Raw genomic sequence first — 23,141 nt, forward strand, 5'->3', positions numbered from 1 at the left:
GCTCTGCTCCCGAGGGGCCACTTTACTAATTTGCGAAAATACGCGCTCGAACCCAAACTCACAGCGGCCGTCTGGGGAGCTCAGCTTCACTTTCCAGCCGCCCTTCAGCCCATCGAGCATCCTTGACACATCGGCCCCGGACTTCCAGTCCTGGGTAGATGGAGCAGATTCTTCTCCGCTCCATGTTTTATTCATTGTGTTGTTATTGTTTTTTTTTCCACCCCCAAAGCCTCAAAAACAAATAAAGGGGAAACATTGCTGGCCGAGGTCGTGGCTGCTTCCCGTTTCCAGGTGAAACAAATCAGCTGATTAAAAAGAAATGAGAGAGCGGAATCAATACTGGCCGCCGCCCAGGTGGAGATATACAAGTCCACAGCAACAAGGAAACTTCACTACTGGCCGCTGCTGAACCACTGCAACCGTCTACGAGATTTGCAAAGGTGCAATAAGAAAAGCCTCTTCATCGCTGCTGCCAGCCGGAACAAACGATGATGACTCGTCGGGTGCGAGCCGCGTCGGAGTGCATCCATCACCGCCGCGCGCGGCCTGCGACTGATATTCAGGAGAATGTGTAAGCAGGCGAGTTAAAAACAGCTCGCTTCAGAGCGGCCGTTAAACAAAAACGACATCCAAGAGTTGGAGTTGAAAGACGAGTCGGGGAGAGAGGAGTAAACGCCGTCAAAGCGGCACCCCGGCGCAGCAAGCAGAGGAGGAGGAGGTGGGAGGAGTCCCTGGAGGACCAGGCTGCGGCGGGCGAGCGATGCCGCCGCTCAGGGAGGAGCTGTCAGGTGCAGGAGACAGACTGACAGCTGTTCACCACCACCAGCACCACCAGCAGCAGCAGCAGCAGCAGCAGCAGCAGCAGCAGCCCCTCCACCCCCACCCAATCCATTCACATAATTAGACCCTAATCCAGGCTTTAATCACAGCTGGAATCCACCGCGCTGGCAGCTTTTATTTAAACATGTGTTCATGCGGTCTTCAAGGGAAAATATGATCGAGTCAGTCAGTTTATCGCCAGGCGTCTCGGAATCACCGGGACACGGAGCTGCGTCCTGAAGTCCTGCACTCGGGCTTCTCGCAATAAAATTATGATTTTATGCAACTTTTTTTTTTTTTTTTAGCCATTTACAAGCAGCTAATAAACATTACATTAGCCCCTTTCTTGATTTATGTGTTTTTACTTTTCATTTCAGACTCCAATGGAGCACAATTAATAGTCCCCAGAACTCTACAGACCTCCAGGATTCTTCCGATTTAGCTCTTTGTTTACACCCACCCTTCCTCCTCCTCCTCCTCCTCCTCCTCCTCCTAGGGGAAAAGAAACGTACGCTTTTGTTGCAAAACGGCGTGGAAGTGGTCTTTGAGGCCAGGAGCAAACACCTGTCTTCGAATGCTGTTAATTATGCAGGTAGACCCTTTGTGACATCACAAGGAGACAAACCTTTGAATTTTTTTAGTAACTTTCTGCGAAAACTGGAGCTTTGTTGGACTTTCTATACGTTTGGAAGGGAACAACAACACGACGGTCTCAGAGGGCGGCTACATCCTCCAGGGGGTGGAGTCACTCGCACGAAGTATCAGTGCCCATTGTGACATCACTAAGTACCAATGGCCAGGGAGTAGACTTCTAGCACACACCTTCTCGACAAGTGGATTAAGCAAAAGAAATTAAAGATGAGGTTTTCTCAAATCACATTATTGTGAGAAGAAACCCCACTGATGAGGTGAATCTTGCCCAATATGAGACTTTAAGTTGTTTCCAGCCACAGAAGCCATCGAGGTTTTCATGTGAAGTCACGGACACTACGGCTGTGTTCAGCCAGTGTTATTGACTAAACCACTGACTCACAGTTTCATTTGCTGAAATGACTCCATCTATTTTAAAAACACATTTAACAGAGAGTTCAGTAGACTGAAATTAAATGTTTGCAACAATTCAATTTGCTTGTCTAATGAAACTTGCTTGTGGGCAAATAAACACACACACACACACACAGGATTTTTTTTTTTTTATCTGACACTAAAAATGAATGGACGCTGCATTTATTCTGTATTCTCTTGCATCTGAGGCTGTGGAGGCTGTTGCTTAGAGTGAATTTGCTATTTACGGCAATCAGCAGCACACATTCCCCATTTCCTCCTCTTTGCTAATCATCCCATCAGAGCTCTCTTTAAGGCTCCGCCCCCTTGCAGACTACTCACAGCTGATTGTTCCCCACTGCAGCCGGTGGTAATGAGACACTCTCAGCCTCTCGCGCCCCCCAACTTTCTAGCATTGTCCTCTGCTCTTGTCCTGTTGCTGTTATTACTGAGTTGTGGCTGTTTGGTTTCGCCTCCGCCCTCGGACACCAACACATCTCTGCGGCGTTGGCCTCTACTCTGGCCTCAGCCTTCATTAGCCTCCCCTCTCCGGACCTCTGACCCCGCTGTCTGCCGCCTGGACCTCGGCCTGTCAGCCCAGCCTCAACCTAACATGCACTCGCAAACTCCCTTTTCTTGCTAAAAGATCCCAAAAGAAAGACAGAGGGGGGGGGGGGGGGGGGATATATCCAACTCGCTGTCTGCTTCTCTGGCTCCTAAAAAGATGACTTTGTCAGAACCTAGCAACCCCCCCACACACACACACACACACACACACACACACACACACACACACACACACACACACACACACACACACACACACACACACACACACACACACACACACACACAAACAGACAAAACAGACAAAACAGCCAGGACCAAAAGATCCCATAATATTCCCTGCATCAAATCCACATGAATCCAATTAAGAGCTTCAGTTCCAGAAAGAGAGAATGCTATATCATCCCTGCGCCAGCCAGATATCTCGCAGCCAGAAAGTCAGCCCTGCCCAGGGAAATCCAGGCGGGCCGCGGAGCACAGACACAGGAAATAACACTGCATATTCACATCAGGGGGAAGGAGAAGGAGAAGAAGGAGAAGGAGGAGAAGAAGAAGAAGAAGAAGAAGAAGAAGAAGAAGAAGAAGAAGAAGAAGAAATTTTTGATCTTTGTAATCAAGCAAAAGTAAATAATAAAAAAGTAAATAATAGACAAAGACAATCAAACAAGAAGAAGATTGAATATGTTTTTTTTTTCAGTCTTCTGCACACAACGCTAAAACTAGCAGCCAGCAATTGTTACAAAATGTTTAACTAACAACTACATCACATTTTGCACTTAGCGAGAACATCACTTGAGAGCAGCTGCTTGAGGAAAGTGATCGCTTCAATTGCGACGTCACAACGGTCACTCTAATAGAGACAAAGGCTGTGTTGTTTCAAAAGAGCGGGAACGTGAGGTGAAAAAGGCAGCAGTCGCTCGCTAAACGTGCGAGGTCGTGCGCTAAAATGTAAGAAGCGCAATTCACGGAGGGTTTTGAAACTTTGAAGAACGTCTGGGGCGGCTCTTTGAACAGCCGGCCGACCTTTTCTCTGCGGCTACCGCAGCAGCCTTGATCTTCCTCGCACACACACTCACCTCGGCAACAGACCAACAGACGGCTAAGGTGGAGTGTTAGCGTTAGGTGGCTAATCTCAGGCGATGGATTCCGTTTGACTGCCCCGGTGGAGTCATTTGATGAAAAGGTGCTGAGGAGGGGAATCATGGCTATCGTACCGACTCCCTCTGGGGGGTTTAGGGATTTCTCCTCCGTCGGTTGGATTAGTTTTGGCCTCGTCCGTATCTGGTCTCCTCCGCTCGGTGGAGCGGAGGAGCAGATGTTGTTCTGAAGCCACACGCCAGGAATCAAGATGAAAATCACGACTTGGTAATCTGTAACGGTTCCCGTCTCCAGACTCTGAGGATTTCCCATGATTCCTCCCCTCCCCTCCCACCACTCCCTTCTCACTGGCACCTGATACGACCCACTTCGAGCTGTTGTGGCGGAGCAGCAGAGTGAGAACGACGTGATTCATATCACTCGTTAATACGCATCACGCCGCTGCGACAGTGGGCCCTTCCTGATCATTTAACATCCCAGAGCTAAATCGTTACCTTCTTGTGGTCGGACCTTGAGCTAATTGAAAATCTTTCATCCCATAATGAGCGTGAAATGTCAGCGCCAAAATGATATAGAAGTGGCATTTAATCTGCTCAGGGGAACAACAGTTCACGGTGAGGAATGCTGATGGAAGGAGAGTCGCTGAGGGCGACCTGAGGCAGAAATTTCCAGTCGAGGAGTTTGATGCTTTTGAAATGTGATATTAACTGAATGTAAATACAGCTCTGCCTTGAAATCTTACTGGAAAAGACTAATATATATATATATATATATATTTTTTTTTTTACCTTAGCCGGCTCAGCAAGGGACTTATTTTGCATGCGTGTGTGGGTTCAGAGTAATGCAGCCAAGGTGAAGCAGTCAGCCTTCCGTGTCTGTAGGTGTTTGTTTATGCGGCTATGCGAGCTATCGGGCTGCTGAAGTCGCGCCGTCCATCCATCAACCCACACAACCCCGGGCGAGATAAGTGTTTTTGTGCGCATGTAAATGGCCGGAGATTAGAGGGCGAGCACGATGCAAGCGGAGACAAAGAGCGGAAGGCAAGCGCGTGGAGCCCTGCGAGGCGTTTTACACCGACGCCCCGTTAGCATGCTAACTAGCGTAGCGGACGACTGGCCTGGCCGCTACGAACTGAAAACTGCCGGGTAAGTCTATGCTTTACTTGCAAAACTTTATAGCTTTTGTTCAACTTACTGACTGCAGGGACGGTGTGTGATTGCGCGTGTGTGTGTAGGCGGAGGAAACGCACTTAATCCAGTGAGTGGTGTGGGGAGGGAATCTATGGCGGTTTGCGGTGCGCTGATTGCCGACCGCCGCCTCTTCCAGGACTTTTAAGTAGATGCATGAACTTGCAGCAACCTCCCAGCATCAACGCCGTGCCTCTAAAAGGTCAAACGCTGAATGGTATATGTCTTCGTATATGCCTTCGTATACGCCGCTGCTCGGTGCAGCCTGCGCACATCAGCCATCGATTACTCCACTCGGCCAGAAACTGGACAGCAAGGTAATAATGGAGCCAGGACCAATTTTTTTTTTTTTTTTTTTATCTATAATTACATTTTAAACCGCAAATGAAGTTTGGAACTGCGATACAAATCAGGAATTGAAATACACGTTAAACTATTTCATAAGTTTTTGAAATTCTAATTTGTGGTTTTCTGTTAAAATCTCCTCATTTCTCCGTCACCTTTTGAACACAATTTTTTTTTATGATGATTTCATTTTTTGAACAATAAATTCCAGCTGGTTTTGGCTTTGACTTTTTGACTCCTTTAGACTGTAGAGGGGCCGAGCTCATCGTGCTGACCTACAGGAAAAAAAAAAATCAATCTTACAACCAATTCTGGACAATAATTCCTAAAACATCCTGCTGGTTTTATCCGAAGAATCCAGTAGATGTTTCTGTAGAGACAAACAAACAGGGTGACCTGCCACAGAATCAACAAGCCTCAACACTTGACGCCGCCACCTCACAGACTTTGCTCCGCCGACAGCTGTGGGTAGTAACTTATCAGCTCGACAAGCACCGCCCCGAGCTTAAACTTGCATTTGCACCTTGAATTAATATTAACCAGCCTATGAGCCACTGTCGAGCTAATTCAGCTTTTTAATCGGTTCAATTGAGATGCAGGTGAATACCCAGCATCCCCCTCCCTCCATGGAAAAAAAACAGAAAATGAAAAGCACTACCATATCGAAAAAAAAATGTATGTCACAAAAAAAAATAAAATAAATAAAGAGTGGCGTTGAAGACAATATGAAAAGACTCATTGAAAAGCACATCAGGATGCTGAAAAAATGAACTAATCTAATTCGAGAGCCTGCTGCTCCACTGCCAATGTTCCCTTTTCCAATGCCAAACCTTCTCAGTGACACGCAGTAAAGTCCTCCGACCGGCTCCATAGAAAAACAAGGGTGGACAAAACTTTCATTCCAAACATCCAACTCTGTGTCAGAAAAAAAGAAATAAAAAATCAAACGCGTCAGTCCACGTGTCTCTTCAGGGGCCCCCGCCGGCTGATAGAGCTATATTAGAACTTTGATGAGATGCCTTTTAATACCATTAGCAGCCGTGAGTATCAGACAGATTCCTCAGTATCATCTGACAACAGATTGCTCTGCGACTGCAGCGGCGGCCAGGCCGCCGTAAATCACTAGTGAAACGGATCTGCCTCCATGCCAACCTTCGTCAACAGCAAACACTCCACAGAATTTGGCTTCCAGTCCAGCCTCCCTCGCGCAAAAAACAGACTCACACTGGACATAATCCGTCAAATCCGTTTGTCTTTTAATGCACGTAGGGATAAAAAAAAAAGAAGAAGAAAAAAACTGACAAACATTAAAAGATTAAAGCTGAATCATCTGCTTGATTAGTGCTCCAAAGTAGAGTGTCTTTCGTTCAGTCAGAAACAACATTATTATTTTATCCTTCACTCACGCTAACCGGTAACGACAGCTGGGTTGCTCACATTTCACCTCCGGGAACCAGCTTGTACGTTTAGGAAACCTCACGCAGACAGCATTTTAAGCTGCTCTTAAATTTCATTTTTCTTGTTTGTTTGTTTGTTTTTTACAACCAATGAGTCTCCTTTAAGAATAAAGACTCAGGACAGAGGGCAAAAAGTGACGCCTCCAAGCTGTACTGGATAAACCACAGAAGAAGAAGAAGAAGAAGAAGAAGAAGAAGAAGAAGAAGAAGAAGAAGAAGAAGGAGCTGCAAAACAACAACAGAGCGGGTTTTCCAAAAGCTGCTTGGTGCTTCCACTCTGAAAAAAGAACAAAAAAAAGACACTGGAGGCTTTTCTCGGCGGACAACATTGTTTCTTCATCGCTCACACTCAACACCACGGTGCCTTTTGACTAGCCGCGAGCAGCTAGCGCCTCCTTTTAGGGAGCCTGGTTTTGGTTAAACAAATCCAATTGGTACCGAACATTACCAACGGCAAGTTTGTCCAATCGGCATCCAAGTTTGCCAAACACTTTCTTGGTTTGCAGACCAGCAGTATGTGACATAGTTAAAATATTTAGTCCGATTGCCAGAAGGTCATTTACAGAAGCTTTTTCTGGGTCCCGGCTGTGGAAGTCAGTCAGTCTCTCTCTGGCAGTTCTAAAGACTCCAGTAATTAGATTAAATATCCTAAAATCTGCTTCTAATGCATCCGCGGACACGCGCACAGCAAATGTCTTTTCCATTAAGAGGGGGAAAAAAATAAATAAAATCATGTGACAAACATTGAAGCATTTCGGAAATATTTCCACAGCTGCTCGCCCCGCTGAGAATTAATTCTCCACCCGAAGCTCTTTGCAGCTTTTAGCCCTTTATTTAAGCTGCTCATTGTTTTGGTGCACTTCTCCGTCCGTCCGTCCGTCCGTCCGTCCCATCGCAGCGACTCTCACAAAGAGCTCCAAACACTGGGCCGCCGCTCCAAGGTCACGGCTTACACAAGCCGCTCGCACGATACAGCTAAATGCCAAACACAATAATGGACTGGAGGAGAGGACCCTCACCCACCCCTCCCCTCCCCTTTCCACTCTAAGGGGGAAAAAAAAGACGAAAGTTTTCACAGTGAAAGTGATCTAAACATGTGGTGCGTTTGACATTTGGTCTGGAGCTGCCGAATGTTTACACAAAGGGGAAAATGTTTACCGCCGCGTATCAGAATGTGGGATCTTCCGCGGTCAAATGTAGTTTGAGCAACTTTGCCGCCTGCATTTCAGAGTCGCAGAGCCTGCGGGCGGCCGGTCCACCGCCACAGGATTTGACGAGCTCGAGAGTAAATATATTTACTTTTCGGAAGATCCCACGTCGAACCGCAGATAAAGGAAAATATGAAGTTTTCTCTTTCAAAATCCGAACGGCTGGAGCTTTCGCTTGACATCTGGGCTTTCAAAATCAAACCTGATAGGATCAATTTGTTTGGACTTTGTTTAAAAAGCCGCATTTACCAGAAAAGCACCAGAGGAGGATTATTGAAACTTAAAGGTCACATATTTCTAGATCTTTATCGACTGGACTACATTGAAGCAGCAGAGCCTCTATTGATTTGCACATTCAGCCTTCTGTTTGCAGCTGCCTGCTAAAATTAATTTCAATTTGAAACTGACGCTCTGCTGGACCCTCCACGTGTTTGGGGACAAATCATGCATAATACATAGGGCAGAAAGAGATGTCAGAGGAGAGGAATCAGCCCTTTGTGACCTCACCAAGAGTCGTTTTTTTTTTTTTAGCAAGCATGCCTTTTAGCACAGATTTTCTGAAAAGTGAAGCAAACAGAAGAAGTCGGGTTGAGCTCACTGACGGGCCGGAGGGCACATTTCAATACAAGACAAGACAAGACTGCTCACTGGAATTGTAACTATGGGAAATATAAAAACACACAAGTTATTTGTTTTTCATTCATTTTCTTTTTGACTTTGTCTCGTCAGCAAACACTGGCTGGAAATGGCCCGCCTGACATTCTGTCAGGATCTTCTTTTATAGTTGCTGTTGCAATTTTCGCTTCATAGATGTTTTGTTGAGTAAATCATCCTTCCTGCTCCACGCGGATGCTTTTGATTAAAATTTCATCTCTTTGGTTCAAGCACAAATGAAAAACTGCCTTTTCAAGGCTACAACAGCATGGACACGGGATCAGAACTTTTGTGTTTAATCACACAGATTGTTCTGCTTTGAATCTCAACCTCTTTGTAAAAGGACAAACAGTCCTTCCCCCCGCCCCCCGTTCTTACCACTGAGCTAGCATTTGCATCATAGCACTGAATGAGCTATGATGCAAATGACAGCAGGCTTTGGCTTTTTGTCTCAGGGCTGAATTCCCAATTGAAACGCTCTTCACATAACTTGACACTCCCCGCTGTGCACTTCTGCCCCATTACAAGTCCCCATTTAGCCCAGCAGGAGAGCGCGGGCCATGAATACATTGCTTTTTGTTTTGTTTCGTGTTGTTTTTTTCACGCAGGAAACCGCTGTGAAGAAGAACGAGGAATAAAGCGCCTTCTTATCTGAGCGCCCAGTGTGCGTCAATGGGAGCAGTGTTGTCAAAACATGATAACAACAAGAGCACCTGCTGCAGCCTCCCTTAAAATAGAAAGTAAGACACCTATTTCTGTAATCCTGGGTGAACATTTTGATCTGAAACATCTTTTTTTTTATTTATCACCTCTTCAAATAAATAAAAATAAAAATACCTGGAAAACTTCAGGACAGCTTGCACATTAAGCACAATCACTACTCAGTCTGCATACACTGCATACAGGCTGCAGTGGAGATTAGAGTGAAAAATAAAGATGTGAAAGTGAACGAAAGTGGGCAATTTTCTTTGTTTTTCAGGGGGAGGGTCATCAGTATTTGGCGAATGCTGTGTTTTTGGGAGGGATATCATACAATGCCAGCATTAAAAATACAGAATCAAACCACTTGTAAATTATTCCGCACACATTAAAATGAAAGGCAGCCAGCTGGAGGGCAGAGAACAGGTAGCAGAAATATTTCTGTTACCTGTGAATAAAAAAAAAAAAAAAAAAGAGAAACCTTACCGATGTACTGGTTCCACTCGGGGTCCAGGTCGGCCTGATTGGCCAGGCAGCCTTTCATGACGTTCAGACAGTAGTTCCTGCAGGGCTTGACGGCGGGCATGCCCTGGCAGAAGGGGCAGTAGAGCATCTTGGTCAGCGCTCGCATACACGCCGCGGTGTTGCTCACCTGCAAGAGGCGAGGAGAGAGGAGGGTGAAAAAAAGAAGCTGAAAATCTCCTCAATGCTCCGTTTAACAAGCAGAACATGCAGCTGTGCAGAATGTAAACGTGGAGATTTACCTTTTAACTTTCATTTCAGCAAATGATTCACTTAGGAAAGATTTTAATATTTATTTAATTTTCCCTAGTGACCTGAAACGCAGTTCATAATACAGCTTATATTGTAGATTTTTAAGTCACTGACTTTCAATATTTCGAAAGCAAAACATCCCCAGAAAAGAGTTAATCCCCAGCGTGAAGTCACGGCGTCATAGGTGATTCTGTGTCTAGGCTCGCTCTGATTGGCTGAAACGACACCACCGCGCTACTGCTGTATGGGCCGCATACTGCGGAAGCAACACGGAACTCAAAAAAACGATGCGCTGGGTGAGCGACTCCATTGAGATGAATGGGCGGCCACATTGGATCCGGGGGGCCTGGCACAAAGTAACGCTTCTTGAAAGCCCATCGACTTCACTTCCTGAACTCTGCTCCGCCCCCTCCGCTCTCATTTCTGTCCCATCTCCCGACTTCCAACAGCCGCAAGCTGCCGCGCCGCCGCAGTGACCTGTTGAGGCGGAGCAGCTGTGGCGGCGGCGGCAGTGGCGGTTCCCCTCCCCGGTGATTCCCGCTGAGTCTGAGTCACACGGCGGCTTGACTGCACCGCCGGCAGCGTTGCAGATGTGAAGATCGGGAGATTAGAGTGAAGTGACTCCAACCGGCAGGTGTCGTGTGTCGTGTCTGTCATTCCTCCGCTGCCACCGGTTTCACCGGTGGCCCCGGACAACTTCCATCACCACGTGGGTTCACTGGTCGCACTCATCTAACTGAATCATTTAAGTTCAAACAAAGGTTCAAAGGAATCGGGTTGTACCGTCTGCGTTAAACGTGGAATAAAGCGACGGGATAAATTGGTGGGTTCCCCGCGTAGGCACACGACCACACACGTCACGAGCGAGACTTATCTAGACTTAGCTAGCTAGACTTAACTTAACTTGTTGTGGTTTTTTGTTTTTTGGAGCTGCAACACCAAAGAAACGTTGAATATCATCCTCCCTTCTCTCTTTCCAGTCCAGAGCATCACGACATCTATTTTTTTTGATCTTCACTTTCACAGAGCTGCTTCCTTTTCGCAATCAATCCTGGTGAGACAGCCGCTGTTGAGAGAGCCGCATCTTTTCAGGAAACAAATCACAACGTAAACGGGCTGAGATTCATCGCCTGTCAAACGGGTATGAAAAGAGAAGATAGCTTGAAAAAGAGAAAACCTCCTCCTCCATTTATGTGAATGAAAAGACACTTTTTTTTTCTTGTAAGGAAACCGTAACTAGAAAAGTAGTTTTTTTTGGATATGTGGCAACGTACAATGAGAACACAGTGAAGGCTCGTCATCGCTGCTGGAGGCAGAAAAAAAAAGATGGCCGTCTTCAGGTCTGCCATTTAGAGAGACGGCCTGATCCTGACATCTGCTGAACCAGAACCTCATTCTCAGCACCGCTTGAAAGACGGTTTTCACAGAGCCACAGAGTCATGGCCAGATAAAAGCTCCCACACAGCCCTCTCACTGCAGAGAGCACCCTGATTTGTCACATGTGCACTAAGTCTTAAAAAGTGCTTCTGCAAATATCTGTCACACTGAAGACACCTGGCAGGAAGCCTCGGCGGACAGACCACCGAGAGGAAAAGTGTTTTTTGGATGATGTGAGTTTGGATTGAAAAAGCAGCTGCTTCTTCTTTTAGTGGCTTTAGACAATGAAATGAAGCATTGATGCATATTTTCATATTTTTCATATTTACATTTTCTTTTATTTTATAATATGTATATATATATGTATATACATATATATATATATATATATATATATATATATGTATATATATATATATATATATATATATATATATATATATATATATATATATATATATATACACATATATATATATATATATATATGAAAACAACACCAAGCTGCTTGAATTTAACAGACACTGAAATTTTGGGAAGCAAAATTTAGAGCGTGCCCAATTGAAAATCTCAGGCAAACCTTCAGTCTCTGTTCTCTTTGTCTTTGCAAGTAGCTTCTGCAGAAGCTTTTTTTATTGAGAAGACATCCGAACCAGAGCAACTTCCAACCTCTGAAGTCACCACGTCATCATGCGATCACGCGGAGCTTATAATCTTAAACTGGAAACCAAATCACGTCCTCCACACAGACAGACAGAGCCTGCTGGTTGTTGTTGTTGTTTTCACATATACATGTATACTGTCGGTCCTGGACTTCACTGTATGATATGTGTTAATCTGCCATGTTTCACATTGGAGATATGAATACAGGATGATAACTGTGAGTGTGTGTGGGTCGCTTGTGAATCCGCGCAGGTCTCCTCTAAAGGCCCCTGGAGGATCGGCTCTCCGCCTCTTAAGCCGTGAGAGGAAATAAGGGAGCCGTGTCTGCTTCTAATTCGACGAGCGCGCCGCCGGGCCGCGAGCGCAGGGTGTCACGTCTCGGAGGGCGCCGGCCGTGCGGCCGCCACCTTCTCATTCCTTTGTGCATACACCCAATCCCCGGTGATGAGTTTACACCTAGGGAAGGGGAGGAAGGGTGCCGGGGTGGGGGGGATCAAAGGGTCCGCGGTCGCAGACACATGACCTGGATCTCGGGTCTCACTGGAAATGTCAAGAGGTGCAGCTGGGACATGCCGGCTCTGCCAGAGGCGCACTAACTACACACCCTGAGCGGCAAGTCAGGGAGGCTGGAGGTTCACCGGGTGCATGGCGCTGGGACTGGCGAGCAGGCCGGATCTGTGCTGCGAGCTCCTGCCCCCCCCCATCGGCTGGGAATATTAGAATTCCGCCGCCATCTGTTTACAGCACATCCATAAATATTTAAGAGTGTTTGGCGATAGCGTTGATAAGCTGATCTATTTGATATCGATACAGTGGTGCAGAAGGAGGCGGCTGGGGTCACTGTTTATGGGGGCCGGATCTTCTCACGCCCGTTGTTGAGGAGCGTCTCTAAATCCGAGCTTCAGCCGCGCTCCTTTAATCTCACTTTGTACGAGATCAAAACTGCACAGCCTCCCAGGGCAATAATATGTACTGCAGAGGCTGCATTAAGATTACATTGCATCACGAACTACAGGTCCAGCATGATTAATGGCTCCGTTGCACCGGCTCGACAAATATTAGGCAACGGAGTAATAAACGGCCGCTGCAGGACAATTCTTGCCCCCCCCCCCCCCCCTTCAGTGTCAGGACGTTTCTCCAGAGCCATCGGCAAAACCCTTCAAGGGCTTTTTTATTTATTTATTTTTCCCTGTTCCTGGGACAGGCCCACACTCACTTCCCGAGGACGAGCGGTTGGAGAGGACACGTTAGTTAGAGAAGTGTGGGAGGAGGAAGTTTTGTTGCAGCTGGGGAACGAAAATGCGCCCACTGCGGAAAAACCAATCAAGGCCACAGGCTTGGTTTAAAAAAAATTTAAAAAAAACAAGAAAAAAATTTGCAGTAAGAGTGTGAAAATTTTCTGCATTCCTAATCAGCAGCAGGCTCTGTTTTTCTCGGGGTTGTGCTGTTACAGTTAGGGTTTTTATGTCTTTTTAAGAACACAGGTCAGGAATGAGGCTCTTTGGGATGTCACAAAGGGTGCTAATGCTGAATGTCTCCAGGTTCCATATAAAAAAAGGTTATTTTGCTCCCTTCTGAACATGTGGGAAATACAACAAAGCTTCACTCTTACCTGGGACCTAAAATCTTCTTTTGCAGGAGGCTGCAAACAGAAGGCTAAACACACCGTTTTCTAATGAGACTTTGTATAAGAAACCACATGATGCTGCTACACCGGAAACCAGCGGGAAAAACATCTGAAAATGTCGGGGAAATCCCCCCCCTCCCCCCTCCCCAGTTGGGCGCTGCATGTGCGACGTCGTGTCCGTTACCTTGGACGCCCGCTGGGCCACCTCGCGGCCGACCGACAGCCCCTGGACGAAGGTGCGGGCGGCGATGAACGCCCGGGTGACCTGCGCCTTCAGCTTCCGGGGCACGTCCCCGAAGGGCTTGAGCTGGTCGGTGTACTTGCTGATGCACTCCAGGTAGTCCTCGGTGATGACGTACTGCGAGTTGAGCAGCGTGAACATGCGCTCCAGCAGCCGCGACCAGAAGTCGTTGAGCATCTCCTCCAGGTTGACGTTGCCGCCCGTGTAGTAGCGCTTGAGCTCGGCGAACAGGTTCTCGAACACCTCCGAGTTCTGCATGTACGGCTTGCCGTAGGTCCGCACGAACATCTCGTTGAGCGAGCGCTCCGTGTTCTCCAGCAACTCCAGGAAGAACTCTGGGCCGGGAGGGGAAATAAAGAAAGAAACAAGCATCAATATCTGATTTCCTGGACTGTTACGGCAAAAGTGGCAATTTTTTTTTTTTAACTTAATGGGAAGCATGAAGAACAACAGAAATACAGCACTTTAACTTGATGTGAAATGTGAGACTTTAACCGTCCCCGAAGTAAAGAAATGACAAATTGACAAAAAACAGAGGTCGACGCATCGCCACATTTCATATCACAATCCTGACATTGCGTTGGAAGCGTTCCTCACACTTGAGCAATTAGATCCCTGTATGTGGCGCACGCGGCCTAATAACGTCCATCCGTCACACGCTCCTGCAGTTCCTCTGCCTTAATAGAGGGCACACACATGGTTAAGTGATGTATAATATGTAGTTTTGCAGCGCAGGAGGCGTGAGGGCTGTGGGATGCGGGGCAATAAATTATTCTTCAACAATGTGTTGTCGGTTCGGGGTTTGTGACGCTTGCGAGAGACGAGGGCGGTGATATTTCTGACCGTCTGCCGTCCGTGGTGACGAACCAGAAGAAAAAATACGGAGTTAGCAAACGTCTCCACTTCGGCTGAAAAACGCTCCCTTTTTTTTCGCCGAGCTGCGTGTCCTGTCAAGTCGAATTTTCACTCGCCGCCTGTTATTTGGTCTGTGCCAACAAAATCCTGATGAAAGCGTTTGTGGTGGTGCGCCGTGTTTACCAGCCGGTGGCTAAATGTGCCTCGTGCTGGGCAGGTGCAGGGGTTTCAAACGCAGATAAACGCCTTGTTGTTAACTGCTGCGGCGTCCCCCCGTGCAAACACCCTGCAAAATGGTCGCAGAACGTGGCTGTGTGTGAAATTACCGTACTTTCATTTGAACCCGAGCAGCAAAACACAAAACACTGTTGTCTTAATGTGTTGTAGACCTTGAATGAACTTTGACGAAATTAACAAAGTCCATCATTTACGGTTCCATTGTTCTAAAATCAGCATGTGGAAGGTGCAACAACGCATCGGTTCGGCTGTAAACAGAGGGCTAAATGTGCCATCGTCATAAAATCTTTTAGCGATGATGGATAATTAATTAGGCCGTGCCAGGCTTCTTCTATTAATTCTAAGGAGCTCAGAAAAAAGACCAGAGGTCAGCAGAATGCCGGACCTTTAAAGCAAAGTTTTCCTCTTTCTTCTTTAAAACCTAAAACAAAGCTGAAAAAGAGTGTTCATGCAAGAGCTTTAAACAGATGGCTAATTATGCTGAACATGAGTCGTGTCTTGAGTGAAAATTTTACTTTAATTGACTTTTTCTTCTTTTTTTTCTTTTAAAGGTTTTGGACGAGAAGTAGAGATCACTAAAGCTGTCGAACAAAAGTGCTTCAGACTTTGTAGAGCGACATGAAAGAAAGGAAATACAGTATGTTCCTTTCAGAATGGCCATGTCAGACTGGACTAGCCCATGTTATGTTTTCACCGCTTTAAAAAGCAGTTGAACTGAAGAAGTCATTTGCATGGAAGGTGGAAGTCTACAACAATGAGATGAGTCGTGTAAAACTCAGAACCCTCATGGACAGCTAATCCCGTCTGCACACAATACTTTTTTTTTCCAGTTTCATTTTTTGAGAAAATACATCCCCTTGGCAGAGCAGCAGACAATATAATTCACATATTTTTACTTCAGTGAGAGCCACTTATTTTTAGCCGCAAAGAGCAGCGATTAGAACTTACTTGATGTTGCCTGAAGAGCAACGGTCACGTTCGTCGAGGAAACGTGGGATTCTGATCTCGCAGGTTGTTTTTTTTCCTGGTCGAATCAAGTGAAACATCTTGATACAAAAAAAAAAAAAAAAAAAAAAAAAAAAAATCAGACGGTGCCTGTTTGTAAAAGAGCTGCTCTCTCTATTCTTGTCACAAGAACGAACTACAGTTCGTTAGCTTTGCCTCATCGGGTACACGTCGGCGCAAAGTGTCAAGGTTTCCTCAAGGGATCTGACAGCGTCTGTCTTTGATTAACACATTTTTTTTTAGACATCGTCACGAGAACTTTACACTTAAATTATAAAACATGTGAATTGCAAACGCCTGCCAATGCAATGGTTTACTACTTATTTTCTCAAATACGCACGAAACAATAAGCCACGATGAGCCGTTAACAAACTTCGAGAAGCTTCCACTTTTATGTTTGTCCTTCTGAGTGGCATTACAGTGGTTTGCCCTCCTGAGCAACATCCGTACTGACAAATAGCTCCCTCTGACATAATTGAATCCCAAGCAAAATAATAACAATAAATAGATAAATAAATAAATACAAAACGCTGTCACCCCACAGCCTCCAGCATCAGCGGAAATTCATATTGAATTTTATCCAATGCAATTGAGGTTAATTTATGCTAATGTGCGCAATGAATTGGATACAATGCTAATATGTTTGGGAGTGATTATGATGAGTAATTAGGTAAAGAGACAACTTAATCTAATTAGGAGATTCATGAGAGGGATCGCGTTTCACAATAGCAAACTCAGTCAGTGCCACAGATTAAAAATAATCAAAGGGAAAAGAAATAAAGAAAACAACAGAGCACAACTTAGTAATTAAGAAGCTGCACGGCAACAAAAAGCTGCCGGAGTGGTGGTGGTGCTGAAAGGCCGGACAGGGATTTTATTTTAATGTTCCCATCGTGCAGAGTTTAGTAGGTTTTTCCCGGCGAAGCTCCGTCTTGCTTCACTTCCTCTCTGTGCGCACAGAGCTGTGAGGAGGCTACACAGAGCTGCTCTCCATGATAAAAAGACAAGCCTGTGTTCCTGTTTCCGCGCCTGCCGGACGCTCTCCTGGATGTCAGAGGTGTCAGCAGTCTGGATCTCGCAAAAACAGAGAATTTCCCTCTACTCTCTCTTTTTTTTTTTTTTAATCTTGAAACTAACCGGGGGGAGAAAATAACAATGGGTTATGTTTTTATTTTGTCCCCCTAGTTTTAACACAGCAGTCTGCACAGTTGTACGGAAGCAATAGAACACAGAGCGCAGGCGGGGACGAGCATTGCAGAGAGAGGTTGCTGCAGCTGATGACAGGGTGGACGGTTGTTTTTAGTGGATTGCAGAAATTAATAATGCAAGCCACCATACCGGCAGTGCCGCAAAGCTAACTAGTGGTAGTTTCCAAATGAGCAAAAGTGATGATTCACAAATTCAACTTTCAAAACTTTTCTCCCTGGACGACATGCAACTCGTAATTAAAAGCAATCACGCAAATGCCAAAAACATCATTTGCGAATAAAGGCAGATTCTGGCTTTTCTCCTTATTCCAAATTGCAATAAGGCCGTTTCTACGCCTGTTGGAAATGAATATTCCACTATTATTCCTGTTTAGAGGCAGCTGTGTTTTTCTATTGTTCTATTCTTAACTGCAGAACTTTTTTTTAATCCCGCACAAACATTTTACCAGGCCTGCAGTGCTATTCTGGAGTAGATGCACTTCCATGCAACCGCTGCCTAAAAGAGACTTAATTAGATTAGAGATGAGCTACAAACCAAGAAAACATTTCCAAAAGTTCCCACATTATAATGATGATTCACTTTCCGTGTCTCCAGCCTGCAGGTGAACTCTGTCCCCCTCCCTCTCACTCTCTCGCTAGCTCCTCTGAAAATAAAACTGCACACATGCCGCTCATTGTGATCTCCCGTATGCAAATCTTTTCTGACTTTTGCATAATAAAGTTCTCCCCGACGACGCTTTTTTTGCAGCCATGCTTGAGAGTCAATGGAGCCAGTGGTCCAGAAAAGTGTGGGGAATGAGACAGAACGGTCTTAGCTAATATTGGTGCATATAGTTATGAATATCCTCTGTAGTTTAGTCAGAAAATGCCACATTTGGGAAAAAAATGTCCAGAAGATCCCATTTACATGCCTACTATCAAATTAAGAAAACTATCAAATTATAAAAAACAGTGTAATATTTGTGTGCATGCAATAGTACTGAAGTGGCTTCGTTCAACTAGATTGGACATGCTGCGTTTCCATTGCAGTTTCTCGCAAAATATTAGTGATATTTCTAAAATATTGACAATTGTGATTTGCTGGTGTTTCCATTGAATGGTGTGAAGCGCATAAGCCGTAATTCTCGTCAAATCTCGTCCAGCGAGACCCCACTTTGAGGAGGATGGAGCTACAGAACATTTTGCGATAAATCTCCATTTCGACGTCAAGAATGGTTGTCATATTTTTCCCTTTGAATACTTGTAAAAAAAAATATATATATATTCCGTCTCCTCCTCCGTCCAAACATAGCACGCCATTTTCACTTGAAGTGACCTGGTCACATGACCCCGTACATCACTCTGGTGATGTTTAAATGCGAAAAAAGTGTTTGCATGACACTTTTGCGATACACCTCTGTAAGGATGCGTCTGAAAAACCACCTCATGAGAGCGTCAAAACCCTTAAGCCATATTTGAGATGTTTTTCAAAGTTTACGTGTTTCCATTACCAGTTTTTTATTGTGATATTTAAGTTTTTCAATTCTAGCTGTAATGGAGCTTTTGAAAAGCAGCAGCACATTATATTCAGGACTCACCTGGTCCTGTCAACACGAGACGTCTGAGGCAGTGAGACCCACGGGATAAGTGGATTGTTAGGGGATTTTTCTTTTTGTTTGAACAGCATTTTAAACTTAGCTTTGAATTTGAATATTTCACGCATTTATAAGCTTTCATTCAATTTGGAAAGTTTTTTTTTTTCTTGGCCTTTTCTTCCAGATGGAATAATAATATGGAAGTGCTCAGGAAACCAAGAAACTGTTTGAATTAGCATTGCTTCCAATGAATACGAAATCAAGTCAATTTTTTTTTTTTTTGAAGGGGAAGGTTGTGCTGAGAAAAAAGAAGCTGCATTTGAAGTAAAGGCTCCACTGCTGTAAATGAGAAGCTTGTGTCATGTGGACACAGACAAATAATATGATTTTGGGTTCATTCACTGCCCAGTAACTGATGGCAGTGACTGGATGAGTGAACAATGGGATAAACGTCAACTAAGTCATGAAGGTCACATTACATGTTTATCACGTAATGCTTTTAAGAAGAAAAAATAAATAAAAGTGTTCTGTTTCTTGCAGGAAACCCATCCGACGGTTTGCCCTTCCACCCCAGTCAGGGTTGCAGGGCTGCTGCAGTTTATCTAAACCAGTCGTCTTATGGTGAAGATGGGGTCAGAAAAGTCAGAAAAAAGAAAGTAAGGACGGCAGAGAAGCCACTCAGACAAGCAGAGAACATGAAAACGCCACACAGAAAGGCCTTGGATAAAGGAATCAAACCCACAACCCTCTTTCTGCAAGGCCACACAGCCACCTGCTAACAACTGCACCACTGCACCACCCATGCAAGAAATCTAAATCGACTAATATATATCTATTTTTTTTGACACCACCATCTTCTTCTGGACATGATTGTCTATTGGAATTTCTACCCAGATCGATTCCAGGACAAGAGAACAGGCCCTGCGGCTCTCCGACGCTGCCTCCTCATCCGCCCTCAACCTGGACCGTCCATTAGGATGCGGTGAGAGCCGAGGGATTGTGCTGAGCCAGCGTGGCCTTTTCACAGGTGCACATTTATCTGGTCACACAAACCCAAAACCTGGTCGCGGGCCAGCGCAGAGCAGCTGTCCACGACTGGCAGGTTTGAAAAACAAAGGCCGATGATGAAGAGGAGAATTTTTATTTTTCAACAGCTCTCTCTCTCACAAGCACACACACGCGCATGCTGGAGAAATGCACTGACGCGGATATCGAGTACAACATCGCTAATTAAAGCTAATGAGACGTTTTCGCAGTAGATTTCCACTGCATTTGCTGAATAAATAAAACATTAGACACCTTCTACATCTTTTAATTATGAGAAAGGATCTTGTGATGGTGAAATATTCATATTAAAACATCTATAGTACCTAAAAAAAAATGATAAATTATGAGAGTATCTCATTATTGTGACATATCACCACACCACGGTCGGTTAATCTGCCACCGGGATATGTTACTTACAAGTGATGATGCTGATATTAATACTGTCAGGGCCGTCAACACTGGAGACAACTCAAGCCGCTGGGACTGTCAAGGCGGAAAGGCTGACGTGCTGGATGTTATTTTCGGTCGGCTGAGCAGGACCCAAAGATTTTTTTGTCTCATAATCAGGAGATATTTTCTGCTAATTACCAAACGTGGTGACTGTTCTATTTATTCAGCAGGTGCAGAGCACTCGATGCCATTGGTACGATGCCATTTGAGAACATGAGCCATTCATTTACTATTACCACTTTGACTACCATTCCCACATGATCATTTTAAATTGGCTTTCCACCTTAAAATATTTTACAACTATTATTCATTTTCACCAGATCACTGATTTGTAATAGGGGACTGACCAGAAGAAGAACATGCACGACTTTACCTCAACACTTTGCACTAATGACAGGAATCTCATTTTTTTTTTTTTTTTGTCACCGACTTCAATTTATGATGAGTCACTTACCAAAGATAATTTTTTTTTTTTTTAATCACTTGATCAGTTGACAAAACGATCAATTTGCACACACGAGCTCCACCCGCTCCCAAAATAGAGTGAGTGATTTGTTAGTGAGTGGGGACGGCTGCTATGAGCCACGACTCAGCTTCATATCAGGGAGGGGAAGGGCGAGCGGAGTTGAAATGAAAAACCAGAGCTATCCCACAGGGCTCATCCAGTCATTAACTTGATACATTTACTGCAGTTAGAACAGCAGCCGCACATTAGTGACATGCTGTCTTGTCGCTCCTTCAGTTAGCTAGTTGGCACGTAGCAGGGACGAGCCAGCGGACGAGTTAGTAGAGACGAGGAATCGCTTGTTCTGGACTGGCACACACATCAGGAGATACATACTGTATATACACGTACAGAGTCAGGCAAAGACAAACTTGCGGAACTATTTCGATACTAAATTTATTCCGACATCATTAGATTAATACAAGTAACCTTTGGCCTGTACGATTACAAGAGCTGCTCAAAGTGGTGGCCATTGGCGTTCAGACATTTGTGTGTACGGCAAACTGCTGCTTGGGTAACGTTTGTTGCCTCAACACCTTTTTCATGCTACATTCATGAGGGTAACGACATCTGTTGGGAAAACATCATACAATATTTCACAGTGTCATCGTAATTCGATCAAACTTCAAAGGAGGTATCTATACGATAGAAGTACTTCTTCAAATGAAATATTTATGCAAGTTTTTTCTCTTCCTGGCGTGCGTATCCATCATTATACACAAGGCCAAGAGGGGTGCTGTGTCATTGGTAGAGGCGCCATTTTCCCTGCTACAAAAAGTCTTTGTAGAAATTATTTTTTTATCAAATTCAAGAAGAAAAAAATGACGAGGTGTTGCTTCAAGGCTGCATTCATTGATTCGTTCACCTGCTCTCTGCTGATCTCATCTGACTGACAGCCTGGTCTCAGACCATTCAGGTCAAGTTGTGCACTCTATAGATTCTCTGTGATATTTCCTTGAAGTATGGCTTCTTCAAAAAGCATGGGCTGGCCCCTGTCAGAAGTGCAAACCATTTCTGTGAGAAGTAAGTTTTCTTGTTTTTCCCACAACAATTACACAGGAAAGATTTGCAGTTTCATGTGTGGCATTTTCAAGATAAAAAGCCACCTTAATGATTGGAGTGGTAACGAATTGGAACTGAGAAGAGTAGACCGTATTTAAATTGTGTTTGGCCATCCAGCACCGTGGTCAGGGAAGGCTTTCACAATTGATTGGTAATTATCTTAATTAGAAAATGGAAAATAATTATGCAACAGACTCCTTGAGGCTGTTTGTCCCCGGAGTCTTTTAAGTGGCTCAGAGAAAACAATAAGAATACTTGGGCAATTTTTTTTTTTTTTTTTTATCAATTAACTGCAGTGTTTGCGGCGACACATCAAGCATTAAGCAATTTGACAATGGCTTTCTGTTTTCGATTCCACTGGCTGCACTGTGGAACGTTGGCTTTTCAGTGTATTTTTATGTTTCCGCTCGGACGGCCTTGCTGGAGCCGGCGCTCCCTCACTGTGACAAGGGCTGCAGTGATATGCGTGGGCTGGCCAGCCACTGTCAGCCACAGTATCACTCACAGCAAACTCTGCATAAAGAGAAGGAGATGTGCCGTTTTCAGTAAATAACTCTGATGTAGGGCCCCGAGCAAAAGTGATGGTAGAGGGAGCATCACAACAACATGAAAACAGTTTTTTTCTTCTCTCTACTTATTTGAACCATGAATCCAGGCCAGTATTAGTTTTGCGCCTCTCTGTGTAATGTGAGCTGATCCTAAAGTGCAGCCGAATGGCTTAAATCTCAGACATCCGTCTTGCCAAAGCAACAATTGAAAGCATTAACGTCCCTCACACATTTAGCAAACAGTCAGCATCGTTTGTGACGAAAGTGACAAGCAACACGTATAAAAGAAGATATATCTGCTCCTATCTCCTTTAGAAAACTAAGGCATATTATAAGCCAACATTTTTTTTATGAGACAGAGAAAGATAAAAAGAAGAAAAACTGCTAGCCAGTGTGAGCCTAGCTGCTGCTCAGCAGACTAGCTCTGATGCTTCGGCAGTTTCAGTTTCATCTGGACTGGAAGACATTTTCACATTTGCTTCTTTTTTTCATTTTCACTCCCAACAGGCTTTGGCAAGAGTGTTGTTTAACGCCACAGCACATTGCAGCTAGCCAAGGGCTGTCGACGTGTGGCTAATGTCGCTATCGTTGCCTTGCATCGATGGGAAGCCTGGAGAAGTTGACTAGAAAATTGACCAGCCCTCTGGGAAAGTGCAGTCGCCTTTCAAGTTGTTTTTCATTTGCAAAACTTTGCACTTCCAATCATTTTATAGGGGTTTTCAAATGCTTTATCGAGGCAGAGGTCTTTATGAACAGGCTATCTCATCCAACGTCTCTGGCTGAAAACCAACGGTCGCACAACTTAATACACCCCAGCATTCAATCTAGAAATCAATATATTTCCTGCACGGCCGGGTCAGCTGAGACCCTATGCAGATATAAAGTCTCCC

General features: G+C 44.9%; 2 protein-coding genes across 3 annotated transcripts in view; both read right to left on the reverse strand.

The window, feature by feature from the left end:
- The window catches only part of dnajc3a (DnaJ (Hsp40) homolog, subfamily C, member 3a), a 168,732-nt gene extending 162,874 nt beyond the window's left edge, over positions 1-5,858 (reverse strand). Inside the window, exon 1 of the mRNA XM_076040142.1 lies at positions 5,847-5,858. The gene's annotated coding sequence lies outside the window, so the exon portion shown is untranslated. The remainder of the gene's footprint in view (positions 1-5,846) is intronic.
- Positions 1-23,141, reverse strand: part of gpc6b (glypican 6b) — an 88,233-nt gene that overhangs the window by 44,012 nt on the left and 21,080 nt on the right. For both annotated transcript variants that reach the window (XM_076040139.1, XM_076040138.1), the window contains exons 3-4: positions 13,704-14,095; positions 9,565-9,730 (exon numbers count right to left, since the gene is read on the reverse strand). In XM_076040139.1, the coding sequence (XP_075896254.1) occupies positions 9,565-9,730; positions 13,704-14,095 (558 nt within the window). The remainder of the gene's footprint in view (positions 1-9,564; positions 9,731-13,703; positions 14,096-23,141) is intronic.

Source organism: Nelusetta ayraudi, unplaced genomic scaffold (genome assembly GCF_046127955.1).
Source record: "Nelusetta ayraudi isolate G7.1 ecotype Tasmania unplaced genomic scaffold, CSIRO-AGI_Nayr_v1 ptg000060l, whole genome shotgun sequence".
Classification (NCBI taxonomy): Eukaryota; Metazoa; Chordata; class Actinopteri; order Tetraodontiformes; family Monacanthidae; genus Nelusetta; species Nelusetta ayraudi.